The sequence below is a fragment of the Anopheles arabiensis genome, chromosome 2 (assembly GCF_016920715.1).
Source record: "Anopheles arabiensis isolate DONGOLA chromosome 2, AaraD3, whole genome shotgun sequence".
NCBI lineage: Eukaryota > Metazoa > Arthropoda > Insecta > Diptera > Culicidae > Anopheles > Anopheles arabiensis.
This window is the reverse complement of record NC_053517.1, coordinates 80258282-80274428: the sequence shown is the minus strand read 5'-3', so window position 1 is coordinate 80274428 and position 16147 is coordinate 80258282. Positions and strand designations below refer to the sequence as shown.

At 49.5% G+C, this 16147-nt stretch overlaps 1 protein-coding gene across 4 annotated transcripts in view; it reads left to right on the top strand.

The window, feature by feature from the left end:
• The window catches only part of LOC120903479 (protein grainyhead), a 186445-nt gene that overhangs the window by 152725 nt on the left and 17573 nt on the right, over positions 1–16147 (top strand). For all 4 annotated transcript variants that reach the window (XM_040312952.1, XM_040312942.1, XM_040312933.1 and 1 more), the window contains 2 exons: positions 7754–7810; positions 12406–12504. In XM_040312952.1, the coding sequence (XP_040168886.1) occupies positions 7754–7810; positions 12406–12504 (156 nt within the window). The remainder of the gene's footprint in view (positions 1–7753; positions 7811–12405; positions 12505–16147) is intronic.

Here is a 16147-nt window from a genome sequence, read left to right as displayed (position 1 = left end):
CCTTTTTAAAATGGCGCTGGAAGTTCATATATTTCGTTGGTAGTGGCCGAGGTCGGGAAAGCGGGAGGGAATCGGTTTTTTTATTATTATTATCACCCGTCGCCGCCATTCGGCGCGCGCACACACCTCGGCTCGTCCCACCGGCTTTGAATTCGGCTTCTTCCAATTTCCTTCCTGCGCAACTCACAGTGCCGTGTGCGATCGGGTAATGGAAATGATAAATCATAGAAGCAAAAATAATAACATTATTTCATTGCAATATTTATGACGACGATTTGGCCACGTCGAGCCGCGCGGTGCATGGATGGTGGTTGAGCGTCGGTACCGGAGCGTCGTCGGTCTCGTTAGCTTTCCGGTGTGTACGGATTCGTTCGTGCATTCGTGCCACCGGACAGAGCCAACCGCAGATGATTCCCTGCGCGTTTTGTGACTCTTTCTTTCCGGTTCCGGAGCGGGAATGGGGAGATGAGGGAGGGGATTGAAAATGGAGTCTCGATGCAGAAGCTAATTAAAATCGCTACTGCAAAAGCTATCGATGGCGCAGATCGGTTCAAGAGAAGCCGTGGTTACGGCTCGTGAGAGGTTATAAAGCGTCAGCAGGCGGGCGGGATATTAAAACCGTAAACCGCCCCATTCCGTGAGCTTCTATAGAGGTTGGGTGAATTATTGGAAATATCCGTTGGAGCCATCGGCAAACGGTACATTTATTGGGCAAGTGTGGAAGCTCAAAACTTGATTTGATGTTTGGGAAATTTCCGTCTTCCGAGGCACTAATGAACCGTGAGTCACTCCTTGGTGTGTTGGATTATCGGGGCTTTTAAGCAGCATTTGACCGTATGAATCATCTTTCAGCAATAAATAAACATGGAAACCTTGCCAAAGCTTAGTCATCCATGCTCTAATTTTGAATGAAACGATACGCTCTGGATATCAATGTTAGTTTCAGGCGATATTCACACGAGAAGAAAGACATTCGAGCTCTTCCGAATCTCCATCATCACTCGCATATTAAAATTAGATCGCCCGACTTGCGTAGGTGCTAACTGCCAAAGCTTACCTCCAAAAACCAACAACATTCTAATTGAATTCTGTCATTTCGGCATCAAATATTCGCTCCAGTGACACTCACCAGAAACGTGAGCAGAGCATTTATTCTAAATCAGACATGGAGGAACCAAGAAAACATACGCATTGTGGTGTGTGTGTGTGCACCTCTCTCCTTCTCCAAGAACTCCAAGTACTCCAACGAGCGCTAAATCCAAACCCACCAGAACCGTCAACCTTTCGGGACACCCACCAGCGGGGAAGGTTCGTTCTGAGCTTTCCTTGTCGCCTGTCGCTCAAAGCCCGCACGACCGAAAATGGTTTGATCCCTTGATTAGTTTTTCGTGTTGCATTTCGTGTTGGTTGCGCACGGTGTGCCGCGCGATTGTGTGTCGCGATGTAGTGAAATAAATCTTTCAGCATGTCTGCGTACGCACAAACGCTGCCAATCACCACCAAAAGGGGTAGAGGGGGCAGGCCGAACATGTGTCCCCTTTGTCACCCGCGGGTTGTCAGATCTGGCTGGTCGTTTGCGCTGTTTGCGCATTCGATCACAGCTCCAAAACAAAATATTTTCTCTAGACCCCAATCGATCACGCCTACGCGCGCGGCCTAAGGCGAGCGCGGAGGGCCGATAGGAGCCGGGGAGAGCCAAAAGGGAATCGCAACATTCGTCGATAGACAGCAGCGAGCGGCACATCGGCACATGATCGAAAACTCATACGCGCATTTCATTTCTAGCCGCAGTGTCCGCAGTTTTGAGCGAATTGTCGTCGCTAAGTCCGTGGCGCAGACTTTGCACATTGGGCTTTGGGAGGGGCGGGCATGTTAGAGGTTTGGATAGTGGCGCGGCTCGGAATTAGATCACTCCGATGCTATCGCGGGATATTGGAGGAGTAGATAGGGGAGAGGGTTTGGAACGCTCGGAGCAAGATTAATTACCGCCCCGAAGACAACACGGCCCCAAAAACGTCAACTTTCTGCTCTGCCCCGGAGTACGTCAAGATCGTGCCAAAAGACAATTAGTCTTCTCCCGAGTTGCTGCCGGCTCGCCCGCTAATCACCCGACGGGACCTGGCGATGGTGATCAAACAGCTGTCCACTGCTGCTGCTGTGGCTGCTAACATTTTTGCAAAGCAAAGCGCTGGAATTTGGACTAGCGGGAAACAAAGTAGAAGTAGTGATGGCTAATCTGCACTATTTAATCGACAGTGGTCGCGGCAGTGAGTTAAGGTCTACCGGTCCTCGCTTCTTGCCAAAGACCTGCTGTTGCTGCTGCTGCTGCATGTGAATAATGTGTTGCGTGTGTTTTGCGCGTTACAGATTCGTCCCCCAAGCTCTTAATGCTAATGTGGCTTTCACAATATTTGAAACAATTTATAACGCTTAGCGGAGATATCTGACCCTAACAATGTTACTCTCTGCCCGCCTGAGAGCAGAAACCGTGTCACTATGCATGACTTCCCTTGCGCAAAGGAAATCATCGATCTCCTATTGATTGCTGGCTTCTGCATTTCCCAACCAAACCGGGGACCAATGTCAGTAGGAGATTTAGAAGTTAGGGAAGAGAGAAACAACTTACGACAGCCATTTCGCTTTCCGGTCGGGAATAAATATCGCAATGATTAATCGAACTCCCGGCTCCGGTAGGCTCCATTTTGAACTATTGTGTCTACCGCAAACCCTGTGTGTGTGTGTTTGCTATTAACCATTTCGGTCCAACGAACTCCGCTGATGGAGGGCCAACGCGCGCAGTAGCAACAATGATAGTAAAAACGCGACACTGCGAGTCAGCCCCCTCGGACGGACACACACACAGAAATAAATCAGCGCACAGTTGACATGTGCGATCCAGCGCAATAACCTCCACGCGCGCGCGCACCCAAGTGCCGGAAAGAAGTGTAAAAGTGTCACCAGGCGCGGTGTGTGCGCGGTTTGCGTTGGTCGATCGAACCGCGGCACGTCCGATCGATACGCGGTCGACACGCGGGCATACGGATGACCGATCGGATCCCGAAACGGGCGAACCCCGGCACCGTGAACCCGCGACCGATGGCTAGGTTTGTTTCGCGTGGGCTTACGCAGCAGCGCTGTAGAAACCTAGGAGGGACAGACAGAGTTGGCGGCAAGTGTGTTGCGGACAGTGTTTGTGTGGCTGGCTGGCTGGCTGGCAGGCTGGCTGGTTGTTTTGTTGCGTAGGCATGTGGCACACTAATTTCTTTTCGCGCGCCCGCCGTCTGTCGATGCGTCATGGGAAAGTGGCTGTGTCGCTTCGGGTGATGTCATCCAGCAGACAGCGGCGTGGAAGACTTTTCACTCCCTTCCTATCGTTACGCCATCTAGCGATACAAGGCGGGGGAAGCTGCAAGAGACGGAAATCGAATCGGCAGCTGCGTTCGGGACGGGCGAGGGTTGAAAATTAATATTTCGATTAGTGCCAATGACCACCACCGGCCGGCCTCTTCCGGGAGGAGGGAACACATTCGATGTGTCCTTCAGTGTCTTGTACGCTCTTATGCCCGCATCGCGATACACAATGTTTGCGTTTGGGCGTTTAATACAATCAAATTGTAATCTTTACCTTGTACAGTCTCGCCGTTCCGTTCGCTTTGGCAACTGCGAGCGCCACTCGGTAAGGGAAATAAAAACGCTCAAGGTTCCAGTTAGTACACCTTGCACTCAGAGCAATCTCCGCGTCGCACAGCTTCCATTCTATCCCCGCAGAGGGCGCTTTATCCGCATTTTGTGACAACCAATAGCAACGCAGCAGCGAACGAAGCATAAATTTCAATAAATTAATGACCCCAAGAACGCATATCCATCGGATTTAATTTAACAACTTGTAAATGTAGCTCGTTTGGCACATAGTGGTTGGAGAAGCAAAAAAAAAATAACAACCACTACTCGAATCGATTGTCGCAAACGTCTTAATCTATATCCGTCGGCGGAGATTGGGAAAGACACCGGTTGAGGCCTCTCGAGGCATTGCCAACGTCCCGAAACACACGCTGGCGCGGAACCGAAATAAAACTGTCGGAGTGTAATAAAGTTGCTAAAATATTACTAAAACGGAGTTGCGATTTCGCCAGGACCGACAACCCGGTTGACAGTTTACCGCCTGCATCTATGCAACACGCTGTTCCGTTTGTGTGCGCCTTGTGCGGATAAGAAATGATAAAAAACGGGGTTGAGAAGGGGCGCTGGCGGAAGAAAAATCAATTCCACCGCCGCGTGGCGTCTTTCATTCCACAAAGGTGCGTGTTTGTGTGTTACATTTGTTTTACTTTTACTCGACCTTCCTCTTATCCTGCTCCTCCCGTTTTTTTTCAACATGAGGAAGAAGCCGCTTGGACGTTCGTACGCATGCTAAAATACGCAAACAAACTGCGCGCAACGCAGGCAACTCTCGGCTAATGGGCAAAGGCGTCCAAGTGCGACAGCGCACCCTCCCACAGCTACTGGGCCACTGTGCCGGGGTGATGATGATGATAAAACCTCGTAAAAAACGGCTTCTGTCCGTTTTCGGGAACGCCAGTGGACCAGTACGCGCACCGGCACGCTTCTTTCATTGCGCGGTCGGACGGGACACGGGAATCATGTGTCGAAAATAAAGCGATAATCATTTAATTTGTTTGTGTGTTCGTCTGCGCCCCGAACGATCGAGCCCCAACCATCGCCAGCGAAATCGTTTTGATTGTTTCTTTTTGTTGTTGTTGTTGTGTGCAAATTCTGTGCTTCTGTTTTGCTGGTTTTGTCCCTTTTGCTGCGATACACAGCGGTGATATGCGACAAAATCGTAAAGCAGAGACACACCTTCGTCCATCACTCACGAACGGAGCGATCGGATGCCGTTTTCGATGCAAATGCAGCCGAAGAAGGTGAAAAACGTTCGTGGCCAAAATCCCGGCAGGCTTACATTCTGAGCTTTAATAGCGTCCCTTCTGCTTTGGTATGCAGTTGTCCGCTGGTAGTGACAATATTTGTATCATCTCCCGTTTTCTTTACTGTGCTGTGTGCAAATGTCTTTTGGTTCTTGCTGCAGCATTACCATCAGATAACTTCCACCGGTTTCGCAAAAGAGACAAAACGGAAAACGTGACCCAAGAATGTTGAGGTTAGGTTATGGTATCGATGATGATTAAGACATGGGCGATGTCGCCCGTTTTGTCCTCTCTTGGGGGGGTTTTATTTAATGGCTTCATTCCTTTGTGGGCTTTTGGCAACATTTTTTTGTTTAGCTTGGAACAAACATACATACGATGATTATTTTTCACCCAATTGGCATTTAACTGGTCGAGTTTATGGTGCACTGGGCCAACGAACGCATCGAGAGAGGATGTGAAGGAAATGTCATAATTAGCAGTGATTGCCGACGAACCTTCCGACGTTGTGGCACGTGGATTGTAGCCCCCCGAAACGGAAAGGCATATAAAAGGTTTGCTTGAAAGATCATGATGGTGCTATAAATTTACAACTTGAAAGCTTCACTTGTGTACAGCATTTAAAACGAGCACTATATTGACCCTCTCATATACCACATACAGAGAGGGTGATTCGGTTGTCTCATTTGGAAAATCGACACACACGAAGTGAGGCAGATAGTAAAACCGTTTAACGAGATGAAAGTACAATCTCCTTTTCCGGTGGAATCGGACCTCGGCGACATAGTAGTGTCAAACCAAACCTTCAAGGGTCGTGCCTAATCGGAGACGATCAATCCGCTTGATCTCGATGCCTGGCAAATGGGGTCAGACCGATCGCATGCCAACAGCAGCAGCAGCAAAAGTCTGATCTCCACCACCATCGTGTTGATCTTTTCTTTTACGATCGCGCCACGAGTACGCGCGACGTCGAGGGGGAGGAAAGCTGATTAGATTATTCTTTTCCCTAGATTGAACCGATAAACTGCCTGGCGAAGACCGCTGAGTGCTCGCCTCGGTCCTCGGTGTCATGCAATTATCGTTAAACGCTTTTAATAAGCAAACGAACGAGGCGGTTGAGGGTTTTGAGCGCACACGCGGTGACCCAGACATGGGGCAATCACTTCTCTTTTTATCACCGCCCATCAGTTTGGTGCGATCGGTGTCGCTACTCTTCTATGGCGCACGTCACACCGCGTGTGGAAATCGTCCTGTTGGCGCGGTTTACCCCCCCATCAGCACCACCGTGTTTGTGTGCATAGATTGTGTGCATAAAACAAACCAACAGCAACAGTGCCTGGACGACGTGCTGCAACGAAGGTTTTGCTCACGTGCAAAACTTTACGCTGCCCTGCTGCCGGTGGGGGAAAGTGCGCGCCAAACCATCCATCTCCTTCGCGACCTCGTGGGGGAAAGAAGGGTTGCGGGCAGGGCGAGCGCGTGCAAGCGTGTGCAGATCGTTTGGGAAATGTTATGCGCAAGCAGCGTGCACCTGATGGCCACCCGTAGGTGAATGGGCGCAGCGGTAACAAGTGGCCAACCATTTATCCCGTACACCGCGAACTGTCTTCATAAAAATAATAATAATCATCATCATCATCATCAACATTCACGCCGTGGCAGTCGCGAAGATCGTCATTGCGCCTAACGGTGGTATCCCTCCGCGTTGCTTGTTGCTGCTGCGTCGAGAAGCGTCCTTTTTTGCCGGTGGTACGCGAACCTCAAACGCCAGGCTAACAAATCACCTACGCCCAATGATTAACTGCCCATTCCGCTAGCGGAAAATCGCGTGCGTGTTCACGTTGTAGGTGGACAGCTGGGGCTAGAATTCGTTCCGTTGCGTTCTTGGAAAGCTGCGATTTTCCTTGGAAAGCATAGCAGACGGCATTGGAATTTCGTGCCAACGCAATGTCCATTTCTACTGCAGAGAGAATGCTTTGAACGTGGATGGTCAGCGGTTGATAACAGGTGTAATGTACCGTAAGCAATAGAATGCACAGTGCAGATTGAATGAGCATTCTCTTTAATTTACATGAGTAATTGTGCATGCGTTTTTGTGTGCAAAGATATTCAATTTTAAAATATAGCCCACCAAACCGATCAATTCAAGAAAACGCGCTTCTCCTTCAATAACGACTAGTCGACACTTCATTTACACCCTCTAGCGAGTAAAAACAAATCTAACGACTTACCCATCATCTGTCAACTGTCAAAAGCCATGGATAATATTTGCCTACAAACACACACACACACACCTACACGAGACACCCCTACTACTTTGTACGAAATGGCACCACAATCAACACCGCCTACAAAACAGGCAGCGAACCTGCCGTTAGGAAAGAAAGATTAAATTAAGCAAATGCAATCATTCAATCCGCCGGCTGATCCGGCCACTACTACTTCTACTAGCGCGTGAGAGAATTCCGCATCCCGCGAGCGGAGGCTGTAGTAATGATGAAGTACCCTCGGAATGCCATCGGCATGTCCATCGCCGGCGTCCGCTCGGTCGTGTTTAACACGACACGATTGTGGCCAGCGGAAACGGGGGGCCGAAAGGTGGTGGATTGCGCTTAAACCCTAGGACAACATTTTGCACTAATCGTTACCACGCAATCGTTTACCGCTAGCCGCTGCCGCGGCCGCTAAAGTTCGTACATTGTACACACTTTGTACGACAGGCTCGTAGTTGCGCTTTATAACACCACCGCCTGTTGCCCTGTTGCGGCTATCTTTTATTAATTTATTAATTTATATATGTCTTTTCCCTATCTCGCTATCGTTCGCAGATCAACGTCGCCGTCCAGTGCCTGAGTACGGATTTCAGCAGTCAAAAGGGTGTTAAGGTAATGTATCGCTCTGTTCGATCGGGTTTGGGTTGCAATTATAATTGCGCTTGTCTCGGCGTCGCAGAGTAAAAACAACGATCCCCGAGATGGAGAGGAAAGATCAAATGCAGACCAATAGAAAAAAAACGCTCTCGTGCAGCACCAGAATCCCTAACTCACGCAATCGTCTTAATCATCCGCTTTCAAGACGCGCGCGATCGTTTGCGGCGTGATAGGTTAATTCGCTCCCTCGATTGCTTGCTTTGGTTTTGAAGGGTTTATTTTTTTGTTTTACGTCTCATCTCCACCAGTCATCCCCTGCTCGAGAAGACCTCGGGTGCCGTCATAATGCTCATAATTGATTACTTAGCCCAGTCATGGGACCGCTCGCTCGCTAGCTAGCTCCCTCTGTCGACATCTTCGGGATCGATCGCATTTGAACGAGCGCATTCGGTAGGACGGTACGTAATGGGTGTGGGTCCGGCGTCGCCTTTCAAGCGTACGTCATCCACCCAGGCATCCAGAGAGATCGATCGGCTTGTGGCAAGTGGAGCTATCGCTAAGCGATGTATTATTATTATTTATTTATTTTCCCTTTTTTCCCGCTACCGACGAGAGGAACTTCCATCTTTTCCCATCTACCTCATCAGCCAGCCTATATCAATCTATAAGGCGTGCCAGGTGCCGCCGTTTGTGCACTTTCACGCGTTTTCACCGGAGGGGGGATGCCCCAGTCTTTATTTTTTGTCTGCGCCCATTGCGAAGATGTTTTAGGATCCGCAGCCGGGCCAGCCAGGGGTTGGGTTGAGCAAAAAACCGTACACTACACACGCACACGCCCCAGCTTCGGGGTCGCTTTCGCTGACAGGTTTGAATGATTGAGTAGCGGGTAGTTAGTTGCCGGCTGTCATCATGAGAAGATGGTTTCTCTCCATCTGCTTCCCTCTGCTTTTGCACAGATGATGTTTGCTATGTTTTGAAGAAAATGAATCGCGCGCACAAGGAGAAGGTGAGAGTGTATGTTTGCAGCAACCAATGCTTTGTGAAGGTCCAGTTTCAATGACCATCGAATCGGCGAGGCTAGGCGCCTCAAGGAGTAAGTGCTGCCTCCTTTAAAGCCTTAAGCTCTGCCGAAGGCTCTGCCATGTTGCCGTACTGTTCGCAAAGGTTCAAGCCGTACGTGAAAATGGAGCGAAGCAACGATCGCGAACCATCCCTCGTTCTCTGCTCGCGGGTTGGATCATTATCATTATATGATTATTTGTTCATCATCGGCAAATTACGTTGAAATTGATAATGAGCAATTACGTGTTAGGTGCAGCAAGTACTCGCGCACGGTTCGCGCAATCCCTCCCAGGCAAAAGGGGAAAGAATGCCGAGAGAGAGATAGAGAAAGAGTGCAGGCAAAAAAGGGAGTATAATTTATGACCCATAATGGTGGGGGCAAGAGGGTCCCTACTTACGCGTCCACTCATACATTCGTGTTCGTGTAATGTGAGATGGTAAAACGAAGCGTCACTTAATCTTGCGCGTAGAGAGCTTCTCGTGGTGTAGGGTTTTCCTAAAATGCGCCATAACTAATGATGATCATATATTTTTGAATGAACCTTAAATAATCCATCCTCCCGCCGCACTCGGCGGTGCCGCCATCTGCTGGCAATAAATGAGTGTCTTATTGAGAATGTGTGTTCCCGCGCCACACTCTATGTGACACACAGCCACAGCTTTATTGCAGCTAAACCACCACTGCGTCCACCCGAAATGAATTGCGTCGAATTAAAAGCGACCATCAATTCCACTTGACATTTTACTGCCCAGTTGTCTGTCATTATTCAAAGCCCACAAAGCCTATTTGAAAATGGCCGTATAAAATGTGCTAATCTAAGGCCCCCGGTACCAGTACCAACACCACCACCACCTAAGCTTACCATGTTTGGCGTTACGGTTTCGAGTTGGGGATGGTATTCTGTTGGTTTTGTTCACTGTTTTTGCTTGCAAATTGTCCAAACCGACTTTTTTTTTTGCAGTCACTGGAACACATCGCCTACAGTATTCGCCAGTGTAAGCATAAAACAAAAAAAACTTTTAATCCACCATCTTCCACTATCATAATCCGATCATTTCCGTCCCGATTGTTCGGACGGCTGCTGCTGCAGGCAATCGTATAATGAAGCCATCGCTGTGGCCATGAAACGGTGCGTGGCAAGCAAAATGTCAGAATACGCCGTTGATTGATCAATACATTTTTCTAGTAATTAACGACAAGATTAAAACTTTCAATACTGTTTTGCGTTTCGATCGCGTTTTTTTTTGCATTTCGATAAGCACCGAGAAGAAGTGGGAAAGATACAAATTGCGCCTACTTTGTTGTGGAGGGGATGGTTAAGCGGAAGAAGCAGGCAGAGGGCAGCACCACAGTCACTCAAATATGAACCGAAATCCCCAAAGCTTAATGTGCACGACACTTCCTAGACACTGAAAGCCGTAGCGGAAACGATCTGTGGACACTGACGCTAAGTTCCCATGACGTTTGCGTCGCGGGGTCATGTAGGGGCTCCAAGTCCGAGGTGACTCGTTTATTATCTCTGTGTGTGAGTTTGTCTATGCGTGTGTTATGCTAATAATGATATAACTATTCGAATTTCCACCAACCCTCTGCTGGAATCTCAGATCGCCTGATCGGACATCAAACGTCTGAGCACTCGCACACATTTGGAAGTCCGCCATCACGCGTGGATCGAGGTCGCGGAGAGCTGACGAGTTGACGAGATACCTTCTGTTTGGCTACCAGGCGTGCGCGTAGCCTGCGGTTGCCCCGCCAGCCACTCGATCGCTATCGTTTCCCATTGGTGTTATTTTTTTTTCTGCACATGATGTTCCGAACACACCGTCCCCGCTACGTTATCTCGGTACTCACATCTGGAGCATGTCAATCGAAAGCGATTTGATTTTCGGAGGGATGCCCAATTTCTGCGTCCTCCTGGAGTTTTCCTTACCTCTGTGTTGGTACCTGCGTACCCAATTAGCGCAGTTGCGCGCATGCGCTCGATATTCCACTTGCTTGGGCAATGCAAAAGGTAGATGTAGACAGATTAATACTCCCAAAAGCCCAGCCACGGCGGCCAAACACGGCGAGAAAGGTATGCGAGGGTGGAGCGTCATGTCGTTCGGTTGGTGTTGAAGACTTTTGACATTTGATCGTACAATCTCGATGGGAGTACACAACGGAGGTGGTGGGGAGTCGCTCTACGTCCTCTAGCTGGCTTTTGTTTTTGCTGCTCCGGTGGGTCACTTCTATTGGGAGAAATTCCACCAATCCCAACCGGGATGGATGGATAGCGAGAGATGTAACATCGAGATAGCGGGCAACAAGAATCCTACGGTTTATTTATTTTACATTATGATGGCTTTCAAGACCCGCATAGTTAAAGGTCCGATTCTCGGTACGGACGTCTTTGCGCCTGGGCCCAGCAGCACAGCAGCAGCAAGTAGCTCCCTGATAGGTGCGACGGCGAACCCTTAGGCGAGCTGTAGAGTCAATCGCGCGGAGGTAGTTTGTAACGAATGGAGAAGCTGGAGGTTCGGTGGGCAGATAGAAACAAAACCAGACAAACGCTGCTGACGAGACTAAATAGTGGACGATTCGAAACGGCCGCGGGAACACACGGAGCACCTCCGCCGGCACACCGACCGAAATCGGATCGGTGCGCCTACCTTGCCTCCCCAATCGGCGCGGGAAGTCAACGGTCAGACGAGAAAAATCAACAATTTTTATCTGCCTGTCATTTGAGATAAATCCATGAATGAACATATTATAATATCTATAATCATAAGAGAAAAGAGATTCAGCTTGAGTCTCGGGATGATAGGGTAGGGAGGCGAAACAATCCTTCCCTATTTCAGCCTCGCTGGTGGGAACTTGCTCTGGTGCTGGGAACTGCGAACTTCCCTCAGCTTCTCCTCTCCTGGCAGGCTTCGAAGCAACAAACCGACAGGTGTTCTCCAATGTCCCAAGGGAGAGACACACACGGAACACGCAGCAGACAGAGGGCAGGAAGAACCAGTGGGCAAAGCGTACCGAAGAAATCCATTATACAACAAGAGTCGGCAGTCGTAAGAAGCGGAAGACCTGAAGAAGAGAAACCGAGGATAAGCGAAGGCGGTGTGAGAAGACAAATCAATGACGGCTGGTGATAAAATAAAGTAAAATTAAATAAAAAACCCCCTCCGTTTACGCGGAGTTGGACGCGCAGGGAGCGAATCAAAGGGAAAGCGGCGCATGGAAATGGGAAAAAAGGATTCTCTGGTCTTGATCCTTTGGTGCAGTGCTATGGTCAGCCGTGGGGTCATGTTCGTATTAAACATTCCGACTTCCCGTTCGTTCGTTAACGTGAGATTTGTTTCAGAACAAAAAAAACACGGAACAAACCATTCTTATCTAGGATCTTCTGGCGGGGGATACCTTAAAGTACCTAAAAAGAAAGGAGACCCTTCATTAGCATCGATATTGGAGTTGATTTTAAAATTAATAGCTTTAAGTCGTGTAAAGTGTTTGGAACGTTTAACGCATCATCAACTAATGTTTCTTTCTTCCATTTTTTTTCTCCTTCCAGGGTTTACCGCTGCACCTCCAAATCGATACGTTCGAAGATCCGCGTGATACTAGTGTTTTCCATCGAGGTTACTGTCAAATCAAAGTCTTTTGTGATAAGGTAAGTCCTAGATGAAACATTAGAAGAGACATTGTGTGCCACATCTACACACGGAGTACCTCCAGAGTAGATCCCAATAGCCAATTACTTTGACATTTGTCAGCACATGTAGAATTTGTCTTGCCTCTTCCGTGTAGGCTGCAATTTGCATACGCTTCGAGACGACTTGATATTGTGCAAAGTTGACCATATAATCCCAAGACACTAAACTGTGGTTGTCCGTCCGTTTGATTTATATGCAGCCGGTCAGTCGATATAAAATCTAATATGTATTTTAATATGACATACTTCTCGAGATATAGTTTACACGCCGCTCCACCGTGGATGCCGGTGAACCCGGCCACCACCGTGCCAGACCCCTTTCTAAAAGCCTCCAGGCGACAAAAGACTCTCGCAAATGCAAATGAATGATAATTTTATGTTGATACTTCATCATCGATCGATGATGATCGTGCCGGACGCGCTGCCCGCGTGCGGGACCGCTCCTGATTCAATTTATTAAAGCCTTCTACAGCGAGGAAACTGCAGGACGTGACGCGGCTCCCAGTGCCGCAGGACACGTGTGAACTGTTTTGGTCGAGCGGGGAGAAGGACACATTGTTGTATGAGCTTTCGCCCCTCACAGCGATGATGCCCTTTCGGGATCGGCCTAACTTAATCGATTAAGCGCCTGGCCACTAGCGCCTCTAGTCCCCAACCCGTGCACCGTGTCACCGTGGAGCGATGGGCATCGATCGGTTCGATCAAAATTGCACACTACCACCACCACCACCACCACTGCCTCTACCTGACACTGCAAATCGCGAGGTGTGTTCTCTTTGTGTGTTCGTAAACAGCGGTGGCACGTTGTGTGCGTGCGTGCCTTCGCTCGATCGAACCACCATCACGACGACGCTCGCCGATCGTCGCTACGCAATTATACGCAATTTGTTCTATAATTGATGAAACGACAGCTCATTAAAGGGACATTGGACCGAAATTGGCCCGACCCGGGGTCCGGCAGACTATGGCTACTGTGCGTTGCGGGGCACCACGGGGCGCGCGGGTGTTTTCGGAAGAGACGTCGCCCGGGACCGGGTGCCGCCTTTGTCGTCCCGCATTGCGAAACGTTCGATTGTTGTCATCCGGTGGGTGCGTGCGTGTGAGGTCGGGCCACGCAAGCGATTAAGTTGCGGCCACAAGCGGTGGCACAAAACAGAAACCACGCACGTACTCACGCACGGTCGCACACACGGCACACACAAAATGGCCGCAGCGGTAGTGCAAAAATCGGCCGCATTCGTGCGCTCGAGGTTAAATCGATCGATTCCTTCGATTCCTTTTGCTCGCGGTTGGCGCGGTAAGTGGATACCGCAAACGGTGCTCGAGATTGCGGCATCGTGGCGTCGGTTCAATAAACTGTGTCCTCTAACTAACACACACACACAAACACACACACTTGGAAGGACATCTCCATAGTGGGTACGGATGTGTAATGCAAGCTGTCACTTAAGCTGCAACAAATCGCGAACCATTAAACGGGGCCCCTCCTCCCGATCGATGAACCTAGTGCTGCGTCATCTAGTGCTCTAATTAAGAAACGATCGCAATTGCAGCGAGCGCAAAGTCCGTCCGCCCCCCTAGTTCGCCATGTTTGTGACACTTTTGGAGTGTAAAACACTCACAAAGTGTGCGTTGCTAGCTTACCCACAAAAAAACCTTTGGATAAGTGTTTCACACCAAACGCTCGCTCTCTCGCTCGCTCGCTCAAAGTGTCATCTAGCGGATGAAGTCATAATGCAGCTGGAGCAAATATTAAACTCACCCGCTTTACGGACATTCGATCCGCTCCGTAAAGAAGGATCGATAAAAAATAATTATTATCGTCACTCGCGCGCTGCACTTGAGACAGTTTGCCCTCCCTGCAGCTCCCCCAACTGCAGCTTAATATAAATGGTCATGTTCTCGTAGGAAATCCGTATGTCCAAAGGACTGGTGCCGAGAAAACCGACAAGACGATTTGCATAAATACACACTCTCGGTCGCGTCACACTAACCTTCGGCCGGCCGAGCTTTCTAGCTGCTGCTGCTGCTGCTGCTGCCGGTGGGTGCAGTTTGCATACCCTTCCCAAGTGGATCATCAATTTAGATGTGCCCATTCCAGATGGCTAAGCTTCCTTGTCGTGCCGTTGCAAACCGTTCACCCGATGGTATACATCCGCAGCATATGATGGTCAAGATAGGGGTCCCCCTCTCGGTACATTCTATCTGCTAGTTTGATCACAATCTTTTCCCCAACGATGCCGAAGGTTAACCGTGTGAGCAGCGCATGAGAATGAATAACGCAAGTGCACACAAGTGCAACCACAAAAACGGCCATCGATGAAAACAAATCAAATTAATCGCACTGTGCGCAAGAAGCAGATCGTCTGCCGCCTCTCTGAATAGTAGATCGGATTGGTTGTGTAGATTTGTCGGCAGGGGGCGCTAGCAAGCGATGGGGCGACTTGCGTTTTGTTTTCCTGCCATTTAGATTTGAATGGATATCTTGGAACGAGCGACTGTCATTCGATCGTACAATAAATATCATACTTTGTATGGTTTCCATCGTCCGCGATCGCTATCGGGAACGTCAAAATGACACACGCACACGCATACTAATAGACCAGGAGAGAAACGCGCATATTTCGGACGCTTGTTTGTGGAAGCCCGCACCGACTTATCGGCGATCTCATTACGGCGCCCTAATGGTGTGTACCGGCGTCATTTGCCAGCGCCACTTTCTTCGAACCGCTTACGAAACCGAAACCTTCGCAAAGGGGCCAGAATTTGTTCACCGTTTTTGGGGCGGACGAAAACAGTAACACAATACCGTTGGGTCCGCGGTGGCTCGCTCGGAAATTCACCCCCGAGGGCATTCCGCGCGCGTAATATTGTGCGGTGGATGCGTTGTTGCTGTCATCCGACCAGCTGGCGGATGACGGTGCGTGTGTTGTTTGCACGCTTTGTGTGTCACCCGTGCGCCAGGTAGCGGTAAGACCCAACGATGTCGTAAGACCTTCGATTAAGACGTTTGACAGGTGTCAAAAAATAGGGTGTTCAAAAGACGGCAGCACCGTTTTGGCCACGGGCGCTGCTGATCCGCTGCTGACACTTGCTAAGGAGAGTGGTCCTCGCATCGAGTAGTATCGCTTCCTTGACAACGTTTTGATGCTAGGCTCGACCAGAAAGGTAAATCTCTAATGGAGCGAACAAATCACCCATACTGGACACCAGGCCAGGCTTTCCCGGTGCGCCTGTTGTCACACGAACGCGCGATGGCGTGATATGCGTACATGTGAGCGAAGCTGGGGAGTATGCATAATGACTTTTTGCTCCCAAGCTAGTAAGCCTCCTGCTCTGCATTCCTCTTACCACCACCACGGTGCGAACTAATTTGAATAAATTAATAAGAAATGTTTATGCAAAATCGCACACGGCGTCCCTCTGCCGTCTAGATGATAAAATGAAAGCAAAGCACGGGCGGATTCAGCTCAGGGTTTAGCTGTAGAGGAGTGACACCTTCCGATACTGGGAGGAACGGGCCAGGAGGTGGTTGGTCCTACGAAAGGGTTTGGATGGCTTAAATCCCGCGCCCGAGCTCTGTCTATGCAGCGGAAGGTGT